This window comes from Asterias rubens, chromosome 8, assembly GCF_902459465.1.
Source record: "Asterias rubens chromosome 8, eAstRub1.3, whole genome shotgun sequence".
In the NCBI taxonomy this organism is placed as follows: Eukaryota; Metazoa; Echinodermata; class Asteroidea; order Forcipulatida; family Asteriidae; genus Asterias; species Asterias rubens.
The window spans coordinates 74,864-97,664 of NC_047069.1; the positions used below are offsets into that span (position 1 = coordinate 74,864).

Here is a 22,801-nt window from a genome sequence, read left to right on the forward strand (position 1 = left end):
TCTCAGCTCCCTGTGGAGTATACAGCCTGTGGCGCCAAATATGTTGCACACTAAGCTAATCAATCACAAGAACCAACTCTGCCCTCACAGGTACCCATTTACCCTTGGGTGGATAGTTGCTCAGGAACACAAGTGTCACGACCGGGACTCGAACCCTCACTCTGCTGAACAGACACACCAGAGCATGAATTTGTTGCTCTTATCTGCTCGCCCACGACACCCTTAAACCAGTAATCATTGAGTTTTAACAAAACTCAATATTTTGTTCTACACTGTGATGTGTACCCCTCTGGCAAAACATACAAAGGCATCTCAAGTACACTTTAAAATTTAATACAAGTCGAAAATGAAATGTATATTAGAACTGTTTGCAACATACATGTCACCCGGTACGTTCGAATAGCTTTGACTGGGCTCACCCGGGTCAGCCCTCAGTGCCCTACTTGTGGAGTGGGTCACTTGGGGTGACCTGAGGTGCATGCCGTCACCACGAGAGGGCGAGTGTGATCGTTCGATTAGCTCTTGTAAGGGGCTCACCCGAGTGAGCACCGCGGGGTAGACCCAGGGAAGCCAAACGAACGCACCCAGTATAAACTGGTTCAAATAAGAATCTCAAATGTGCTAGGTTATTGCACATTTGATAATAAATCAGTAACAAAGACACAAATCATTTCACTTTGTTGAAAAAATTGAATGCTAATTTATTTTTCTCATTATTTACAGAGAGTGAAGAATATAGAGAGAATACAGTTTGCATAATAGAAAATTCAAATCACGGATATAAAGACAGACATGCAACTTTATTTGGAGAAAAAGATAGTATACCAGCCAACTATTACTAAAGAAGAAGGGAAAAAAAAGGAAATTAGCTTATCAGCTGTAAGTTGCATGCCTGTATGTAGTAAACTTCATCAACCTCAAAAATTCAATAAAGTATAAGCTAATTATTGCTATTATTCCGCTATAGTACATGTGTGCTATTTGTACTAGAGTACGGCGTTTCGTAGGATGCAGTTCACTGAACTCAAATGCTTCTTATGTTTTGTCCTTAAGGGCACTTTTTTGTTTGCTGAATGCAAAGTATAAGTTTTATTAATGATTTGATGTGTTTGTTCTGTATGTACAGTTTGTCTTCGAAACAAGCAGACAAATTAATGTAAGGGTGTTGATTTGTCATTGAAATAGGTCGGTAATCTTGCTATCACTGACACTCAGGCCCTTTTTCGAAACCACAGCTTCGGCTCCAGATTCAGCTCAGACTAGCTTGGCCCTGCGGCTGTTTTGATAATTGCGCGTGCTTTGCGAATGCGCTGAAATCATGTTGCCCATGGACTACAATCAGCTGTATTTGTATGCAGACAGAATAAAGAAATTTAATCTAATATAATCTAATATAATAATCTAATAGAACAGATTGAGTATTTAAATTTCAACAAAAACTACCCTGTAGCATGGCTAGTTGGTCCACCATATAATCATTTTTGCAACAAATCAAATTGTTTATATTCTAGCTTACTAGGATTGACACAAATTGTTTGATTTCCATGGTATGGTATCATTCAAGCTCCACAGAGAAAAAAGGGAGTGTTTAACAGTGATAAGATTCTTGCAATTACAGTACATGGTAAATACCATTAAGTGATAGTGAGATTACCAACATCATGTACAGCAAACAGAAAGCCATGATCCTTTGATTATGTAAGGCCACATATATCATGTATCTTTCAAACTATAAATTGTGTACCATATTGTATCATTCAAGAGCTCAGTGCAAGATAGAAAGACAGAATTATGATAATTTCCTTGAGAGAGTGTTTCAAATTACTGAGCGATCAAGTTAACAAACTATAATTACAAGGACTATGTAATAAAACTGCATACAGTTCATCAGGGTTCACACCTTAAAGACACTGGACACTATTGGTAATTGTCAAAGACCATGCAGTCTTCTCACTTGGTGTATCTCAACATACGCATAAGATAACAAACGGGTGAAAATTTGAGCTGAATTGGTCTTCGGAGTTACGAGATAATAATGAAAGAAAAAACACCCTTGTCAAACGAAGTTGTGTGCATTAATAGATGCTTGATTTTGAGACCTCAAAATCTAATTCTGAGGTCTCGAAATCAAATTCAAGTGGAAAAGTATTTCTTTATCGAAAAGTACGTAACTTCAGAGGGAGCCGTTTCTCACAATGTTTTATACTATCAACAGCTCTCTATGCTTGTTACCAAGTAAGTCATTAAGCTAACAGTTATTTTGACAATTACCAGAAGTGTCCAGTGTCTTTAAGGGAAAACCTTTTCAATATTGTGTACAATAATAGTTTCAGTTTTTAAAGATAAAGGCTCCAAAATATATATACAAAAAGGCACGATAATAACTACAAAGGCAACATAAATCCATTTTATACAACCAGTTAATCATCAGTAAATTAAATGCTTAATTTGGATATGTGCATGTACTGTGAATAGTCTCCAAAGCCCAATGCATTATATATGAAGAGTTCATGGTTATATTTATAACGAGTACACTAATTAACTATCTCATAGTTGAGTGAATCAACTAAAAACAACATTCTATTTGAAATTAAATGTTCAAAATATCATGTCTAAATTTGATGTCGACAACAGCAAAACCAACTAATACTATTGTGTAAGTCACAACTTGGTTTTTAGTCAGAAGATATATTGCGGATATAATACCTTTCATCCTAACATCTGGCTGGTCCAAATTTTGCATGTGTCTTGAATAAAACATAGTTTTTTGTTAACATGTCATTTTAGTATTGTCATTTTAGTATTTCCATGTAATGCTACCGACAATGTGTTGTGCTTTAAACTGAAATAAATAATTTTTTAAAAGATACACGACAGTGGACATGTACCGGTACATCTAAATGAATTATAATTTGTGTGTGCAATATTTCTGACATGGTTAGCTGATACATGCAGTAGCCATGCATGACTGCATACAGCATACCATCCCCTACAGTTGTTGTCACTATTAAGGTTTCAACTGTGTATGATCTGTATGTAGCAAGAGAACAGGTGCATCAAGAGTATAAAATATCGCCAGGCACAAATTGACTGATGCTACAATTAGTCAATTGACAACCACTATCAGGTAGATGTTTGAAAGATGATTTAGAAAAAGTTATTATCATTGATCTCAAAACAATACTTTCAGTGCACAATTTTACCAGCCAATCTACCATGCCAATCTACCATGTACTATTTGTGATTGGTATCCTGCTCATTTCTGCTCAGCAGAAAATTGTTAAGCAATATTTGCTGCTTAAGCAGCTCTATCAAATTGGGCCATGTAGTGTTAAGAATCTTGAAACAGTTATTAACCAGAAGAAAAAAATACAATTTGAACAAATTTATGTTGCAGAGTGGTTTCTATGTGTATTTAAAAAATAACCTTCAATTACACCATTAAGCATTTGCGTGCTAGATTTGAATATTGTTTTGTACAATGACGTGTTTGATCGCAGGTTACCCCTTAAATTTGAACTCATCAGACTATAGAGACAGTTGCTATAGCTCACATGATGCGAGGCAAGCTTTTGCGTATTAACGAAAGAGACAGTGAACACCCATACACAATTATAAATGATGCTTGCCCAGCAGCCGATTTCACGAAGCCCTAGGATTAATCCTATCTCGACTTAGGACGAGTAACCCGTCCTTAGGATGGGTTCAATGCGTCCTACGCCTTTGGATACGGAACTGAAGTCCTAAGATTAATCCTAAGTTAGGAAGAGTTTGGTGAAATCGGCGGCAGAACCATTTCACATAGTAGTTGTCTCGTATAGTCTGAGGAATTCAAGCGTAAGCGGTAACTTGTGACTAAACAAGTCATTGTACAAGACATTATTCAAATCTAACTCGCAAATGTCTTATTGTATGCCCTTCAGATTATGATTATAAGATCCTGCCTGAGCGTTGATTGTCATTGACAAATAAGTATAATGTCCTTTCACTTAAAGGCACTGGACACTGTTGGTAATTTCTCAAACTAATTGTTAGCATTAAAACTTACTTGGTACTGAGCAATGGAGAGCTGTTGATAGTATAAAACATTGTGAGAAACGGCTCCCTCTGAAGTAATGTAGTTTTTTAAAGTAATTTTCCACTCAAATAATAAGAGACTTCAGCTGAAGCCTTTTATTTTTACCTGAAAGTACACAAATGTGTACAACATGGATGTTTTTCTTTCATCGTTTTCTGAAAATCTGATGACCAATGAAGCCCAAGTTTTCACAGATTTGTGATTGTAAGCATATGTTTGGATACACCAAGTGAGAGTACTGGTCTTTGACAATAAACAAAGGTGTCCAGTGCCTTTAAAACAATTCATGAATGCATTAAGTTTGAATGTCTTATACTGACATTCATATTTTAAACCATTCCACAAATCATACAGTATTGTTTAAATATTGACCTCCACCTGTTTGAATTAATTATGATAATTTTAATCAATTGGCAAAGTAAATAGAAATCTATTTCTGGAAATTTTGCCAACTGACTTTTATAATCATTGTAGTGCTGCTCACATATATATTTTTTCGGTAGGTAATTAAAATCTCATATAATTTGTTTTTTACCCATACACTGATGTGAATCAAACTATGTCTGTATACTCAGTGTTATCCTGAATTCTGGAAACAAAATCAACAGGCAATTCACTCAGGTGGGATTCCAACCCAAAACCTTTGCAGATGCCACTAGCCACCGTGCTTGCTCAGTGGTCTAGCAGTAAGACTTTGGAATGGCAAAGGTCATGGGTTTTAATCCCATAATAATTTGGGAAACTATCAAGTATACAGTGCTAATACACATCAGTGTATTGGTTACAAAAAAAAACTATACTCTTTATGCCGGATGTGAACTTAACATCTAATTAATAATTTCTTGGAATGAATTTAATGGAATGTTTATTGTGGAATACAATGATTACAAATACATCAAAAACCTTTGAAGTACTATTAAAAAACAATGCTAGCATACAGATGCGCTTATTAGCTATAAACTCAACCTGTATCTGAGCCCATTAAAATAGCTCAAGTTGACATCAACTTCCTTTTTCAATATCCGATTCGTTATTTAAAGTGATACACTAAATGACACCCACATTGGAGAATGGTTCATAAATTTGACCGATATAAATTTGGGTTGCGATAACATGTGTGTGTCTACTTGCCAGGTAGATTTTGTTTTTTAGAGAAGAACTGTCTTGCGATATTCAGAATGTTCAGGGTGCTAGTTAATTTGGTCATGTTTAAAATACTCTGTACTGTTTTTTATCAACCCTGTTCTAAGTGTATGATTTCACTGTAAAACTTCAGATTCAAATATATTTTAATTAACTGGAATTGTGGAAATAATGTAGTTTTTTTCTTTTCTTTCTGTAAACTGATTGACAACAAATTTCAAACAAAATCGTGTGTGCTTTGATCCGTGTTTCCTGAGGGAGATTGGTACCCAAGGTCTTTGGTAACAATATGTATAAAGTGTCAAATCATACAATTCAAATATACTATCATACGATTCAAATATACTATCATACGATTCAAATATACTATAATTAACTAGAATTGTGGAAATACAAAATATATATTTACAACCGTAGACAGTTGTCATATGTCATTGTGTATAGTAATGATGTTTTCTTTATGTAAGCTAATTGACAAATAAATTAATAAAATCATTGGGTTTGTTTCTTTGATCTGTGTTTCCAGGAAAAATAATTGGTATCTGATGTTTGTGACAATATGTATACTACTTAAGTATTGTTGTTATCTTTCACCGTTAAGAAGAACTTTCGAGTACACATGCTTAACCCATTGTGACCTCAAATCACTTTATGTCCATATGTTATAATTACACAGTGTTGAAAAAACTACAATCTGCTAGGATTAAATATTCAAAGATTTGTATTGCTCATATACTTTTTAATTAGGAGTTCATGGACACTTGGAGTAAAACCAAAATATGTGTAGATCGAATTAATTCATCAATTTATACAAATCAGATTTGTTTTAGATTGTACTTCAAGCCCTGGTAATCTCTAAATTATTGATAACATTAAAATGTATTGCTTTTTGTTAAAATAGTCCATTATCTGGGTGTTTACTTGCAGCAGATTTTATCTGAAAATATGTTATTGTCATCCACTAGATGTTATTAAACAAAAAAATTCATGGTGTTCTAAATATGATTATGCCTAATTATGTGAATTTTAAACTTTCCCACTACCAAAACCCACCAAAACTTGTTTTTCATCATGTCAATTGGTCCACATATGCCCTCACGCGAATTAATACAGCGAATTGCACTCAAGTGTGTGTAATGGTTATGTTTGCATTTCAAAAGAATTTTGATGTATCTGAAAATGTTTCAATCACCTCAACCAATATTATTTGTTTTGGAATTGTTAATATATTAATAATAAATAATAATAATAATAATAAGACTTGTAATGCGCACATATCCACCCTGCTGGGTGTTCGAGGCGCAGTAAAACCAAAAACAAAACAAAAACAAAACACAACACAAAGAAAAACAGACACAACAAAATTAGTCATTGAAAACCTGTGACATAAGATAAGTTTTGAGAAGAGACTTGAATTTTGCAGTACAAAGACAAGATCGAAGATTAAGTGGTAGAGAGTTCCAGATGCGTAGCGCGGCTGAAGAAAAAGACCTGTCACCCCATGAGTGTCGAGACTTGGGTTCAATAAGTTATCACACAAGCGCAAGTGGAATACGGAAAAATATAGCGCTTCTGCGTCCCATATCCAACGAGGCCGAAAGCCGAGTTGGATATGGGCCAAGACGTATTCCACTCCAGCTTGTTATAACAAATTTATCTTCCAATCTCAATTATAAAGAAACAAAGAAACAACTAAACTTAAACATCAGCTTTATTTCTGGAATCATTTTATTGTATTTTATTGTATTTGTAGGCGTATTTATTAATACGCAGTGTGCAATATAAAAACTGGGATTAGGTTATAGGTTTTTATACCACACTCCAGTTCGAGCATCTGATTGGTGGATTAGCGCGTACTGGAAGATAATAAATCTTATTCATTTTGTTTTTTCCCCATATACACTGATGTGTTAGCACAGTATACTCGGTAATTTCCAGAGCTCTGTGAAAAACAATCACGCCCTATTGCCCTTCTAGAGCAGTGTCTTACCAACTAGACCACTAAGATTGCCCAGAAGCTAGAGGCAGTTCGAATCCTTTTGTATTAAATCTTGAAAATGAGGCAGTAGTTAAATCACATGTACAGATGTACGTGGCACACAAATGTTTCCTAATACTCAATAAAACAAAACAGCTATGTTTAACAACAGATCACTACCTCAGCTAAGATAAAGTGAACACTAAGTCAAATAGAAAAGAAAAATACAAAATGGTTTTCATTTAATATTAATTTAGAGGTAACCAACTGAAAACTGTTCCTTGAATTTCAAAGCCTGTCAGTAACTTGGAGATGACAGGAAAAACATAGTACTGGCTACCAGGGCCCAATTTCATAGAGCTGCTTAAGCAAAAAACGGTGCTTAGCAAAAATGAGTAGGATAGTGATACCAGTCACATTGTACATGTGACATGGAAGTTTGGCTGGTACCCTTAGTATTGTGAGCAAAATATTGTTGTGCTTAGCTACTTTTTGTGCTTACGCAGCTCTATGAAATAGAGCCCAGTTATTCAGTTGATTGCCAGTTAAAAGTACAATTCAGCTTTGCGCAGGTTTATTTAACACAAACACTTAGTGTAAAGCCTGGTTCATACTTCCTGCAAATGTGAATGCAAAGCAAATTTTTACATCACAGGGCTGTTTTCGCAGCAAATGTTCAGCTCAAGTCACCTATTGCGAGTTATTCATTGTGAAATTGTGACGTCAAAATCTATGTGCTAACACACATCGGTGTATGGGTAAAAACCAAAATTAATATATTGCATTCGCAAGACGCATGAACCAAGCTTTATGGAAGCCATCAAAATAATAACAAAGATTAAATGCATATCACCTTAAGCATTCCTTTAAATTATCGCAAATATTTTAGAATTACTTCACGTCAAATATAAAAATAGTTTCATTTGTTTTGTAAAGTCGAAGACGCTATTAATTTAGGCTAGAAAATGGTTCACCTGTTTATGAACAAAGCTGGCTTTTCTCATCACTGGCATCAAAATTCTCCATCTTGTAAATCACCTTCCCTGAAATCCTCTTCTTTGATTTCGCTCTCGTCCAGCGAATTGTCTGAAATGTTTTCCTCTTTTGCGAGCAGGTCGTTCGGATCAAGAGGGGGAAGAGACATCTGTTCGGGGTAGAGCCAGGGCTTGTATCTGGGGTCATGTTTACTTTTCCATTTTGGGTAGTCTCGACAAGCTTGCTGTAGTTTATCAACAACCTGTATGTATTGAAACAAACAAATATTTATCATTACAAATTAATGTTATTGTGTTCTATACACATGTGTTTTAAGGGCACTAGACACTATTGGTAACTACTCAAAATAATTGTTAACATAAAAACTTACTTGGTTGATAGTATAAAACATTGTGAGATACGGCTCCCTCTGAAGTAACGTAGTTTTTGAGAAAGAAGTAATTTCTCACTAAAATATTTGAATAGAACTCGAGACCTCAGCTGAGTTCTCGAACTGAAGCACCTGAAAGCACACAATTTGTGCGACAAGTGTGGTTTTTCGGTTTTTCTTCCATTATTGCCCAATAGTACAGGCCCTTATGGATAGTTACCAGCCAAAATTAAGAGTTTTCTCCCCTGGCTATTTAAGAAATTTAAGTATATAAAACAAATGTCTATGTACAAACAAGGACAGAATTTTGTCACAAATGTGTTTGTCCACTGTTCGTACGTAACTTATTTCCCATTTGTATTGCCCTAATACCCACAGCAACATGTCAGTTTTATTGCTTACAATATGTAAGAGTAAGGAAAGTTTCAAAATTCTTTATTTACTTTCTAGGCCATATGTCTGTCTTTTGTTACATACGTAACACATTTCAAATGACCTTGTAATTCCTATAGTTTTTTTCAATTTTTTACTAACAGGTTTAAAATGTAAAGATAAGGGTGTAACAAAATAGTTACTTTTGTCACGCTCTCACATGCCTATCTTACAAAGTTTTCACTTTGGCCCATTAATGTGGAATTGCCAACGTACAAATGAAAAGATACTGGCACAATATGTAAGTGTCACTCCGTATGTGTTTTTTTTTTTTTTAGCTCAAATGATACCCACCTAGAAAAGAATGAAGTGTAGTAAACTAACTTGGTTTGTTTCGGCTCGACAGTCGATATTAGCTCCCCGAAATATTGGAAGTTGACAGGTGAACAATTATGTTATATTTACATAAAGGGTAACAAATTATATTTATTTTTTACATGCTGTTACATACTTTTGAACTATTCTACATACCTTTGGTGCGACAAAATGAGCTAATCTGTTGATGACCCAGGCTTTTAAGGAACCTTAACAAAACAAAAGGACAAATGAAAACAACATTATAAAACTACATTTAAAACCTTGCAGGGTCGTTGCCGTGCGTTAAAGGCCCTCACGGCAACTCGACCCTGCCGGCTTTAAACGGCCGTGTAAGAACTCATCGCTACCCTTTTATTCCCTTATTAATTCAACCCTAATTCTATCCACCCAAAGCTATCAACATCCAGCTAAAAGTATTGTGTTTTAGTGGACTAGAAAACCATGCTTTACAATATATCTAGCAAACCATGTTAAACAGAGTTTAAAACTTTGAGTGCTGAGTTAGTATTTTTTTATTTTTTTGTCAGTTGGGGTTTAAAGACACTGGACACTATTGGTAATTGTAAAAGACTAGTCTTCTCACTTGGTGTATCTCAACATATGCATCAAATAACAAACCTGTAAAAATTTGAGCTCAATCGTTCGTCGAAGTTGCGAGATAATAATGAAAGAAAAAACACCCTTGTCACACGAAGTTGTGTGCTTTCAGATGCTTGATTTTGAGACCTCAAATTCTAAATCTGAGGTCTCAAAATCAAATTCATGGAAAATTACTTCTTTCTCAAAAACTACATTACTTCAGAGGGAGACTTTTCACAATCTTTTAAACTATCAACCTCTCCCCATTACTTGGTATCGAGTAAGGTTTTATGCTAATAATTATTTTGAATAATTACAAATAGTGTCCACTGCCTTTAAATTAATTTTTTTCTAAGGGCCATTCAGAATAGTCAATGTTAACAAATATGATTTTATTTTGACCCATCCACCCACCCATATTTTGATTTGATAAATATTGAATGGCTTCGTAACACTGAAGAACAAAGTTTGAAGAAAATGCTTGGTGAACCCTAACCCTTTCAAAAAATGAAGCATACGGCCAGTAGGCCTATACATATTTCTTTTCTTATGTTTCATAATAACTGAATTTCAATTTTCAATTTCTTTTGACCCACCACACACAATTTCAGGTAAAATTCAACAAAGCATTTACAATTCTGAATGGCCCCTCAGAGTATGAGCCTTTAGTTTGTTGGTTACATACAGTATATTTCTTTTCTTATTTTTTTAATAATAACTTATTTTTGATTGTTAGTTATTTCTTTTGACCCACCCACCCACAATTTTTGAAACATATTGACAAAACATTGACAGTTCTGAATAGGCCCCTTAGAGTATATTTACCTAAAGTTTGTTGATTATAGATAATACATTTATTTTCTTATTTTTATACTAACTGAATTTCTATTAGATATTTCTTTTGACCCACCCACCCACAACTTCGAGAAAAAACATATTGACAATTTTGAATGGCTCCCTTCAGAGTAACCATCTTTACCTTTAGGATCGGATCTTGTTACATATGTGATATCGCAGGAGTTGGCTCCCTTTGGTCTTATCATGTATCCTGTCAAATAGGAATGGCCTCTAATAACACCTTTCTTGGGTGGTATTTTCTGGAAAGAAAACAAAAGAAACAATAAATAAACTATAGGACTACATATTGCATTTGTGCACAAATACCTTCTGTCACTGATACTGATCGCAAACGTCGTGTTGAAATCTACAGTTCTTTTCAGAACCACCCCAACTCGTTTAAAGAATATCATTACATGCTGTTATGGCAAAATTTCTATATCATGTTTCCACCATGCAAAAATTCAAATCCTACTTAATAAAATATGAGTGAAATATACAGTTACAAATAAGAAGAATACAAATAGTATGCAGCTTCAAACAAATGAGCTTTTAACAATGACTTAAAACATTGTAAACCACTAGCTTGGCGAATATGCACAGGAAGACTATTCCTAAGAAACGGTGTGGCCTAAGAAAATGATCAGTGGTCATAAAAAAATGGAAGAAGCTCTAGGAGTTGATAGCAATGACTGTTGAGATGATCGTTAAGTCCGAGTAAGGGAATAATGGTAAACAAATTCAAATTAATAAGCAGGAGATTGACATGTTTGAGCTATGAAAGTTAACAAACAAAGATTTACAGAAAAGACAACCTTTATTTTATTAATGTCAATCGTTTTTTCATCAACAGTGAGAGATTAAAATTAATGATAACTGAAGCAGGTCGTTCAATTACTAAGGTCCCCACTGTCATTAATAAAATAGATATCAATTTCCCATTCCCGGAGTCACCCATTTACTGCAATTGGGCCAAATAAAAATTAAAACGTGTGAGCGTCCCCACCCGCTTCCTTTTAAGAGGCTGCTTATCCTTTTTTTATGACTCCTTTTTTTAAGCAGAAAAAGGGGTATAGTTTTACAATCTCCGCAAAAAAGGAAAAGCTTTGAAAAAATAACCCAGCCGCTTGTCTTAAAAAAAATGTGTCATGCAGGTGTTTTGAAGAAAGAAAGGAAAAAAGGCCCTCTTCCTTTTTTTCAGAAAGGGAGGACGGATAAACATGTTTTTTTTTGCCTCAATACCCATTTCACTTGTCACTACATCAGGCATCATTCATCCCTTTTCAGAAACAACCTATGCTTCCGCAGAGTATTAGCAATACTGTTTGTCGCTGCTTCCAGACACCCACAAAGAGTTTAAAGGCACTGGACACATTTGGTTATTAAAGGCAGTGGACACTATTGGTAATTACTCAAAATAATTATTAGCATAAAACCTTACTTGGTGACGAGTAATTGGGAGAGGTTGATGGTATAAAACATTGTGAGAAACGGCTCCCTCTGAAGTGCCATAGTTTTTGAGAAAGAAGTAATTTTTCACGAACTTGATTTCGATACCTCAGATTTAGAATTTGAGGTCTCGAAATCAACCATTTAACTGCACACAAATTTATGTAACAAGGGTGTTTTTTCTTTCATTATTATCTCGCAACTTCGACCACCAATTGAGCCTAAATTTTCACAGGTTTGTTATTTTATGCACATGTTGTGATACACCGAGTGAGAAGACTGGTCTTTGACAATTACCAATAGTGTCCAATGCCTTTAAGGCCTTATACTTCATGGAGGCAGCGGAGCGATTGCGCTCCATGCCTCCTGGTCATTGCCTTAGTGCCCTTGAAATCTAGGGTGCCCTTTACCAAGGAGAAACTGCCTTGGTGCACTTGCTCTTTCAAAAACGAAGCATACAGGCCTTGTAATTGTCAAAGACCAGTACTCTCACGAATGCATAAAATAAAAAACCGGTGAAAATTTAGGCTCAATTGGTCATTGAAGTTGCAAGAGAATAATGGTAGAAAAACACCCTAGTTGCACAGTGTGCTTTCAGATGCATAAAGGCTTCAGCTGAAGCCTTCTATTACATGTATTTGAGTGAAAATGACCTCTTTCTCAAAAACGATGTTACTTCAGAGGGAGCCGTGCAGCTCTCCATTGCTCGTTATCAACTCAGTTTTTATGCTAACAATTATTTTTAGTAATAGTGTCCAGTGCCTTTAAATTTCCCAGAATGACTATAGGAGCGGGTGGGCACCAACCCACTCAACGTGGTACATCCCTTTGATTAACCACCCACATACTTTGTACTGAGCCGAATGGCACACTACACTTTTATAATAGCTATGCATTCAACTCTGTTTCCAAACATCAGAACTTTTTACCATATGGTACTGATGGGAACTAATTAATATGTTCAGAGAAAAACAAAAACCTTAATTCGGTAAATTCTTTTTTCATTGAGTTGATTATTCCACTAACAAAATTGTTTACACATAAAATCCTTTAAAATACAACAAAGTGCTCGTGTGTCATTGAAACTCAAGGATTACATAAATTATTAAAATTATTTTGGATCGTAAATTATTATCTCTGGTAATGAAACCAAGAATGCATCATTAAAGTGAGATTAATCTCTGTACATGGAGCTCTCAAGCCTAAAGAAACCTATTTTTAAAACAATAATTCCTATGAGAAACCGAAACACCATGATAAGATAAGTGTTTTGGGGTCTTTTGTTTACCTGCACTACCAATCATATTACATGGGACCTACAATGTCCCGTACCACAAAGCAAATAGTAAAGCAATTTGCTGAAAGACATAAGGGCAATGACCAGCCGTCGATTTCACAAAACTCTTCCTAACTTAAGACTAATCTTAGGACTAAGAACGCCTCAACAACCCTGCACTGTAGCATGCAGACCTTAAGATTAATCCTAAGTTAGGACGAGTTACTCGTCCTAAATCGAGATAAGACGAGTCCTAACTCTTTATGAAATCGACGGCAGGACTCAACCCACACTCTGCCGTTCAGAAACACCAGAGCTTAACCGCTTCGCAACAACATGTCAAACTTATTTATGTGTACTTATTTCTACTGGCCCTTGCTCTTATTTTCCGTGGGATGTTTAGAGCAGGGAGATAACAGATTTTTGTAATATCGTTTGGTTTAACCCCTACATGTGGTACACTGTTGAAAGTGAAATGCTGTATACTCAGTACTCCCTCCTCCTCCCCCCCCCCCTGGGATTTGAACCCACATATTTGCCATTCTAGATCAAGCGTCTTACCAATACAGTGCTTATCAACCATTTGCAAGTAAAGAGTAAAAGCCAAAATAGTATACTTTTACATGTTTTATATCGTGATGCAATTTATACATTAGATTGTATCTAAAAGTAATTTTGAAACATCAGTCAAAAACTGACAACACAAAATGCTTCAGGGCAATCCTCAGCAATATTGGACAGATCATCAGATAATACCCAGCTATTTATTATAAGATTGGTAGATGACACCCAGCAAAGTGCAAGATCACCCACACACATTGTACACTGTGTAAGCTTTACTAAGCACAGGTTCTGCTATATATGAAAGGCTTCTTAGAGACCAGTCAATTCAAAGTAACTATTGTTCACTGTTTGTATCTTGGTTGATCATTGATCAACCTATTGGCTTATGGGCCAGTGATCAATGCATTGAGCTGTGCAGGCCTTTAACGTAATTGCAATATCGATAACTATGATGCCCGATGGAGGTAGAAATAGACCTTCATGGATGCCCATAACAATGTATTCATGTGCCATGAGTAACTAAAGGTACATGTTCAATCCTAGAGCAAGCATAGAGCAAGGGTACAAGACAACACAACAGTTGAACATTTCTGCAAATTGACCATAATAGGCCTTTTGGCAAATACCCTTTGCGCAAGCGCTAACTGTTGAATGAGGTGCATGCTGGTCTAACTTGATCGCTAGCTAGACCAGCATGCACTTCATTCCATGCCTATTGCGGGCGTACCGAGTATTTGTGATATTAAAGGCAGTGGAAACTATTGGTAACTACTCAAAATAATTATTGGCATAAAACCTTATCTTGGTAACAAGCAATGGGGAGAGGTTGATGGTATAAAACATTGTGAGAAACAGCTCCCTCTGAAGTGACCTAGTTTTGGAGAAAGAAGTAATTTTCCACGAATTTGATTTCAAGACCTCAAGTTTAGAACTTGAGGTCTCGAAATCACGCATCTGAAAGCACACAACTTCATGTGACAAGGGTGTTTTTGTCTTTCATAGTTATCTCGGAACTCCGACGATTGATCAAGCTCAAATTTGAACAGGTTTGTTATTTTATGCATATGTTGAGATACAGCAAGTGAGAAGACTGGTCTTTGACAATTACCAATAGTGTACACTGTCTTTAAGGTCTATGTGCTGTTGTTCAGCTAGCCAACCATCCTGCAATGCATGTGAAAGGCCTGTAGGTTTTTGGCAGAGTATTTGAATTCCGTTAAAAGTCCATTAATAACTCATAGTTAATATTCAGTTAATCATCTTAAGAAATAATGTCCACATCATACCAGCACGTTTATCAGAGCTGTCAATAAGGTTGATGATAAATTTGTATAACAAAACCTTCCCTTTTCAAATTCAGTTTTGTAAAAGTTCTATTTGAATAAATCAACATATTTACTTGAAACAGTTAAAGGCCAAACAATAAAATAAAACATGTTAAGCGTCCCCGCCTCCTTCCTTTTTAAAGGCCACTTCCCTTTTTAGTCTTTTTTTAAAGCGAAAAAAAAAAAAGGGAAACACTTTAATGATCGCAGACAAAAAAAATTGGGGGGGGGGGAGCCCAGCTAGTTAACTTCCTACCTTTTTGATGTTAACATGTTTCTGTTTGATTTGGCCTAAAATTTGCCAACAGAGCATACAGATCTAACATAACATGCCCTTTAAAAGTGGGTGACAATGTTTCCACATTCAACACAGTTCTTTGAAAACCTGGTGCAAAATCATTTTTGTAAACACATCAAACACAAGGTTAACAGTCATTGATCTGATTGACTGAGTGGACTAAATTGTTTTCATGCATTCCTGCACATTTACAATAACCTACTTGGAAACAACAGAAGGTTGGGTCACTTATATAGTGGTAAATACTCCACAAATGAATTACTATACTTGTTGAGAAGTACTGCAGCTGTTGACAATAGATGGATTGCACTAAAGAGTCATCAACCGCCATACTTGATGTATAAACGATGCAAAAAGTTTTATTTTTATATTTGTTTTTTTATCCATCTTTTCAAAAGGACTGATAGCACCATGTAATGGTTTACAAGGTGCAGTGAGACCAATATGCTGCAAAATTCTCAAAAAATTAATTTTAAAAAACCATAACAATAATAATATAAAAAAAAATTGTTTACTGTTTACCAAACTGTGTACCAAACAAATTGTTGTCACTCGAAGGTCTCATGGTTTAATTTTTGTTATGCAAGTTGCCTGACACACAAGGCCTGAAGGCTACTTCTAGATGTGGACTACAACTATTTTTTTCTAGAGGAAGTTGCCACCTACTCCTAGGGCTGAAACACGGTTACCCCTTTTACAGTCCATACGGATACGTACATGTAGGCTTGGGTATCATCAATCCGAAGCCTGGCCAGTAGAGCAGAAAGCACTACCTCCCCAATGTTATGACTCAAGCAGAGCAAAAATGTTATAATATAACATTCCTAGAACGTACTGTACACGTACCAGCAACATTTCAGAATGTATTGTCATCAATAATATTTGACATTTTCTCTGAGTTTTTTTTGGACACCAAATACCAAGTAAAGCGTAGGGCCTACTTGTAAAGTGCCCAACAGCAATTCTAGGTAAGGTTAGGTAAGGTAACTCTCTTTGAACCAAATATAAGAATCCAACATAATGATATTTTGTTTGACCTATTTACACAACACACTGGATCAACAGCTTTACGTCCCATTCGAAGGATGAAGCATCATGGTTAATAAGTGTCTTGCTTTAAGGACACAGTATCACGACTGGGATTTGAACACTCTGCTGATCAGAAACACCAGAGCTTGAAACCTGATGCTCTTCAGTGTTGAAAAGTGTTTCTATGAAACATGACCTTGTGGGTAAAACTTTTAAAGGGACTTCACACATGTAACCACTGTGCAAAGACAAGCTACATTACATGTAAACAAAACTAGCTAACATACCTGCTGGCTAGTCACTAAAAAAAGTAAAGGAAAAACCCTGCAACGTAGGTCTTAGATAAGAAAGAATATTTACCTTGTGAAACACTGAGTGATTGAAGATGATAAATTCATTGCCAGTTTCTAACCATGTTCTTTGCATGACAAAGTCCCGGTTCTTCAGAGGTGATGGACACTTCACTGCATGGGTAAAATGAGATTTGTTATGTATGGAAACTTAAAAGAAAGAAATGTGTCTTAGGCCAGGTGTAGGCCTATGGGTTTGAGAACAAGGTTTTAGGCAGGATTTGGTAAAGAGAGTCCAAATTGCTGGCAACTTATAAACTGGGTGTCCAAATTGCTCAATTACAAAACATTTACTTATGATACATAAAATATTGTGGCAAAAAGACACCCAGACACACCTTTGGGTAACACTTGGTTTGATATTTCAGAAATAATTTACGATAAGATCAGCTTTTTTTTTTTAAGGAATACAGACAATCTGACAAGCGGAACATTTTAAAAAAGATTTCGAAAAAAAGAAGAAGATATGTAAGCCATTTCCTGAACAGGCCTGTATGTTTTTTTTTTGAAAGGACAAGGGCACCAAGGCATTTTCTCCTATGAGGAAACCAGAAGACATGAAGGCAATCGCCTCCATTGACTCTGTGAAGTATCAGACCTACTTTTGATTAGAATGCAGCTTTTTGGAATAGAACTAATAAACACAAAATTAAAGGAACACGTTGCCTTGGATCGGACGAGTTGGTCTTTGAAACGCGTTTGAAACCGTTTGTTATGAAATGCATGTGGTTAGAAAGTTGTTTAAAAAATAGAAAATAATCATCCACACAATTATGACTCGAAATTGCACAGTTTTCCTTTTACTTTGCGAACTATTACAGTCGGCCATTTTGTAGAGTAAAAATTTTGACTCCATAACATGGCCTACCATGTTTCTTCGCGATGTAAAAAGAAAACCTTGCATGTTTGTGTGGATGATTTTATTCTACTTTTAAATCATCTATCTAACCATTTGCATTTCATAACAAACGGCTCTAAACGCTTTTCAAAGACCAACTTGACCCGATCCAAGGCAACGTGTTCCTTTAAATAAAGTTGCCTAAAGCTACTTACTTTGATAGTAGCTAATATCATTAGTCCAGTTGACTTTGCACAATTCGTAACCTTCTACCATCATGCGATCCCATTTTTTCCTATAGGCAGCATCATGGAGAACATCATACGTTACTGCTGCACTTACATCTTGGAATGTTTTACTGACCTGCAGGTACAACAACAAGAGTAAAATGTAAAGAGTTTGGAAGAAACGGGCACATTGTTACAGTAACTATTGCTCTATAAAATAAATAAAGAAAAAAATAGTTATCGCATGTTATTTTGTTGTTTTAACTTTTTATTAACTTTTTATGCGATGAAGAATTTTATAGGTAACTTTTCTCAGACTAACTTTTGAATAGTACTTTACAAATGTTTCAAACCCATGTTTTAAACAAGAAGAAACAGGCACTTGTTAAATAAGTAACTATCAACTCTCTAAGTTAAATATTAAGAAACAATAGTTATCTATTTCTTAATTTGTATATTGCGATGAAGAATAAGTAACTTTTGAATAGTACTTAACAAATGTTTTAAATCCATGTTTTAAACCGAGAAGAAACAGGCACATTGTTTGTAGTTACTATCACTCTCTAAATTAAATATATGTACCAAACAATAGTTATTCACTTATTGTTTTATTTGTATTAAATTTGGTATAAATTTGCTACTTTTCCATAGACTAACTTTTGAATAGTAACATAGTTTACAATTGTTTTAAACCCATTTTCACTTTATATTGTTCACAGGATTCAAATTTAACACTACAGATTTTTCGGATAACTTTCCGTATGACGCCACCACTTTTTCACTCATTTTTACAAAAAGGGATATCTCATTGAGGTAAATTAGATACTATATTATTTCATAACGAATGAAAAAGTGGTGGCGCCAAACGGAAACTTTTCAGATTTTTCCCCTAAATTCGAGCCCCGAGTTTAGAATTTAAGTTCAAATTGATCGAACCCTTCATTCCTAGAGGAAATGAATGCAAATCATACATTCTGTTCCTGCTAATTATTAAAAACAAATTATTCTTAGTATTTTTAATTTAATCCTTCAGTTCCTGCATAATATACAGGTACTAGTGTTTTTCAAATGACCTAATTGGTTTTTATCACATGCCAAAAGCAGCACACTAAACCTCAGAACTAATATTTAATATGAAACTTGTTATAACGCTTGTTCACATAATCAGTTCAAGAGCTCTTAAAACCTGCAAAGATTATTTCCATCCTGATTAGATTCCTTTCATTCATCTAGATGTTATTTCCTGTTTTGTTCAATGATGTGACGTATGAACAATACATGGAAGTGACATCCAACACCATACTTTTTTATATTGTGAAATGAGGTGAAATGTGAAGAAATATCACCCTGTATCATTCAATAGACCCTGTAGTACTATGTACTACATGTTAGACCTCACATGTTATTTGAAAGCTTTTATTCTCATCCAATTTGCTGGTTATGAAACCGTGTTTTCGTCTGAAGTGCCTGGGTTTTGCACAGTCAAGGTCAGGGCTCGACAAGGGCATTTACACTAGACCGCATGCATGAGTCCAGCGATTTTAGCCTTGTTGGGCGAGTCATTTCTGGGCTGGACAAGCCCAGTAGTCTTGTGTTTTACAGTAGACTAAAAGTACCTTATAAAAAAATGAGGCTCATATAATATCAAAGTCTTATATAGCGCACGTATCTACCAAACAAGGTACTCAAGGCGCTAAGATATACAAGCTTTTAGAAAGATTGGTTATTGCAGTGATGAATTTTGAGACCCAATTAGCTTATAAGGGTTTTACAAGGTGCTAAGGCGCATACAGCAGCCACAGCCAGGAACACCGGGGCGAACCCCTTGTCTTTTTAATAAGTGCACTGGGTTCTTTAACATGCGTTACACAACACATGGGACCAACGGCTTTACGTCCCATCTGAAGGACGAAGCAATGGTTAAGTGTCTTGCTTGAGGACACAAGTGTCACAGCTAGGACTCGAACCCACACTCTGCTGATCAGAAACACCAGAGTTTGAATTCGGTGATCTTAACCACTCGGCCACGACACTTCCATATGATGACTTTGATTCTCGTCAATATCTTTCAATTGTGTTAAGTAGCCTATCGAAGCATAGACAAATGAGTTATTATTTGTACTTGTCTGTTTGTTACAAAAAAAGACAGTGTCTGTGTAGTAGAAAGTTTTTTCTCATTGGTTTTGGTCTTGTAAAATATTGTTATTTTCTTGTAAAATTTTTGCCCAGTAAAAATGTAACTTACAGCCCTGTCGCCTTTAGTTTTTTCTTCCTAAATTGGGAGCCCTGATAGTGTTGCAGCTTATTAAGTTTTATTTTTATTCAAAGTAAGTCCTCAAATGTGCTAGTAAACACATCGTGTCTACACGCACTGAATAAATATTTAATTTGGTGTTCTATTTTGCCCAGTGTGTGTATGCAGGTACGCTAATACTGTACAAGGTTCAAATGAACAGCTTTATTGACCCGTCTCAATTCAGTCCACTCACTGTATTGGAGTGCACAAAATCCATATAATCTGTCTTTGTGTTATGGTACTTTTTGTACTTGCGGTTACAATCGGTCTACTTTTAACACACAACTTTCAAAATAAGCATTTTTGTCTGGTTTTTGGCCTTGGTTTGTTGAGTTGAGATGAGTTCTTTATGCACAGTAACAGGACAGGAATAAGCATTGCATTTTGAGTGGATATCAGTATTGTGGATAAATGCAGTTAACCAGTGTTTTTACAGACATTATTTCCTTTTAAATAATAAACTAAGAAAGATTTGGATTGTACTACTGCATGGCAAAAAATTGTGATTTACGTATCAAGTGATGCGAATTACACATTATTTTTAAACTCTTTAAATGCTGTATGTCTATACTTCATCACATTCTGAAGTCAACAAAACTGCCTACAGTTTCACAAACCATTGCTACTAGCAGTAAGAGGCATGCTAGTCTAAATTTTACATTTAGTAAATAATAGAAGTGAGCCACTACAATAAAAAGCATTCATCAATAATTCAATCACTACTCTAGCTATTATAGGTTTACATATTTCTATGTTTCCGTTAAAAACAATAAGTCTAATACTAATAGTAATAAGCCTACTCTTATATTTAATTTTTAATAAAATAACAATTTGTTTTACCAAATATTATTAATTTAATAGAATAGAATAACTATTATATACTTAGCAACATGTACAACTAGTCAAACTTCTTATAATGTAAATCTTATCTTCCTTGTAATACAAGTTGTATTTTATTTGTTTAGTAAATTCATTTGTTAATCCTTATTTAGTAATAAAAAAAAAACAGTATGATAAATTAGTTGAATTACAATACTTTCAATTCTAAAAAGCCATCAAACATGTAGTGTTCATAGTGTCCTATGTATGGCAAATAAACCTTATAAACTTTGTGTTTACAAGTGGCTGGAGCCAGATCATGACAGAATAAACCATCCCTTTTAAAGTTTTAAATTAATTTGTTTACTTTAATTTAAAGACTTAATTATTTATATAGAGAGAAAACAGAACACTATTCAGTAGAAGGTACCAACCTTTATCATTCGTACTCTTGCAGTCTCTGTGTCCGAATTGTTGTGCAGCCAAACACGGGTGCCATTTTTGTCAAATTTCTTGGCCCAGCCATCCGTCCCATCGACCAGCCGACGAAACGCCGTGAAATCCTCATCGTCTGCCACGCGAACTACGCCAAGATCCATGGCCCGTTCCCGTATAGTTTAGAACCAAACACCAATTTCAACTCGTGTTTTTTATGATAATCACTTACTTCGTTGATTAGATCAGTCGTGAAGAGGTATGCAAACATCAGATACTTTTTAACATCTTGTTCCCAAATGGAAGGTATGCAGCTGTTCTTAAAAGTAAAAATAAATGCGAACTTCGACGACCTGTTTTTGCCGTCTGGTTTTCTGTGTGTGCATTTAGTTGGTTTCAGCTGGTTGCGTGTAATTTGCGTGTGTAAGTAATAAAATAGTCGGATGCCCTACAACTTAATTGGTTTCAGTGTAAAATATCCTTTAACATTTGGATGCCAGATTACATGCCAGATAACGGTGATTGCAAATAGCGCCACCAATCAGTTCCCTTTAAACTTTCGCATAACATCGTCAAGGCAACTTTGGCTACCGACGTAAAAAGGCGGCTCAAAATAAAAGAAGGAAACGACTCTTAATTTTTTTAATTCTGATTAATAGATGTTCAATTGGCATTGTGGATAAAGAATATCTTCTAACAAGAAAGGAAATTGGTCCTTCATGGTCTGATTCTGAAACTACGTACGATCTTTGATTGTAGGGCCTATACTAATAGTAATAGCCTAAAGTAAGTAAAGTAAAAAAATTAGCTGACATCACTGTGTTGTACAATACTTAAATATGCTGGGAGTTTTCATTCACGCAAGATTTAAGTTTAAACGGCCCCTAAAAGAAACAGGATTATTGAACAGAAGTACACAAAATTCACTTTTCTAACGTCTGTTCCTCATTTCGGTAGGTCTACTCACCGCTCACACAAACAATTGAGCGTGTGCTGGGGATGACGAGAGTACCGTCTCAAAAATGTAGCTACTCATAAACTGCGATTATTCGGGTGCAAAAACATTAGATATCTTTGCAAACATGAATCATAATTGAACCAAGTTTTGTAAATTACAAACAATAGTTATTGACCCAAAATGACTAAAAGGTATGACAAAAAAAA

General features: G+C 35.3%; 1 protein-coding gene across 1 annotated transcript; it reads right to left on the reverse strand.

The window, feature by feature from the left end:
* Positions 1–7,650: 7,650 nt before the first annotated feature.
* On the reverse strand, positions 7,651–22,012 carry LOC117293730 (START domain-containing protein 10-like). The gene is made up of 6 exons (XM_033776158.1): positions 21,637–22,012; positions 18,076–18,223; positions 17,033–17,136; positions 10,874–10,991; positions 9,469–9,521; positions 7,651–8,436 (listed from the first exon to the last, which is right to left on the reverse strand). The coding sequence occupies exons 1-6, from the start codon at positions 21,799–21,801 to the stop codon at positions 8,212–8,214; spliced, it is 813 nt and encodes a 270-aa protein (XP_033632049.1). The 5' UTR covers positions 21,802–22,012; the 3' UTR covers positions 7,651–8,211.
* Positions 22,013–22,801: the final 789 nt, after the last annotated feature.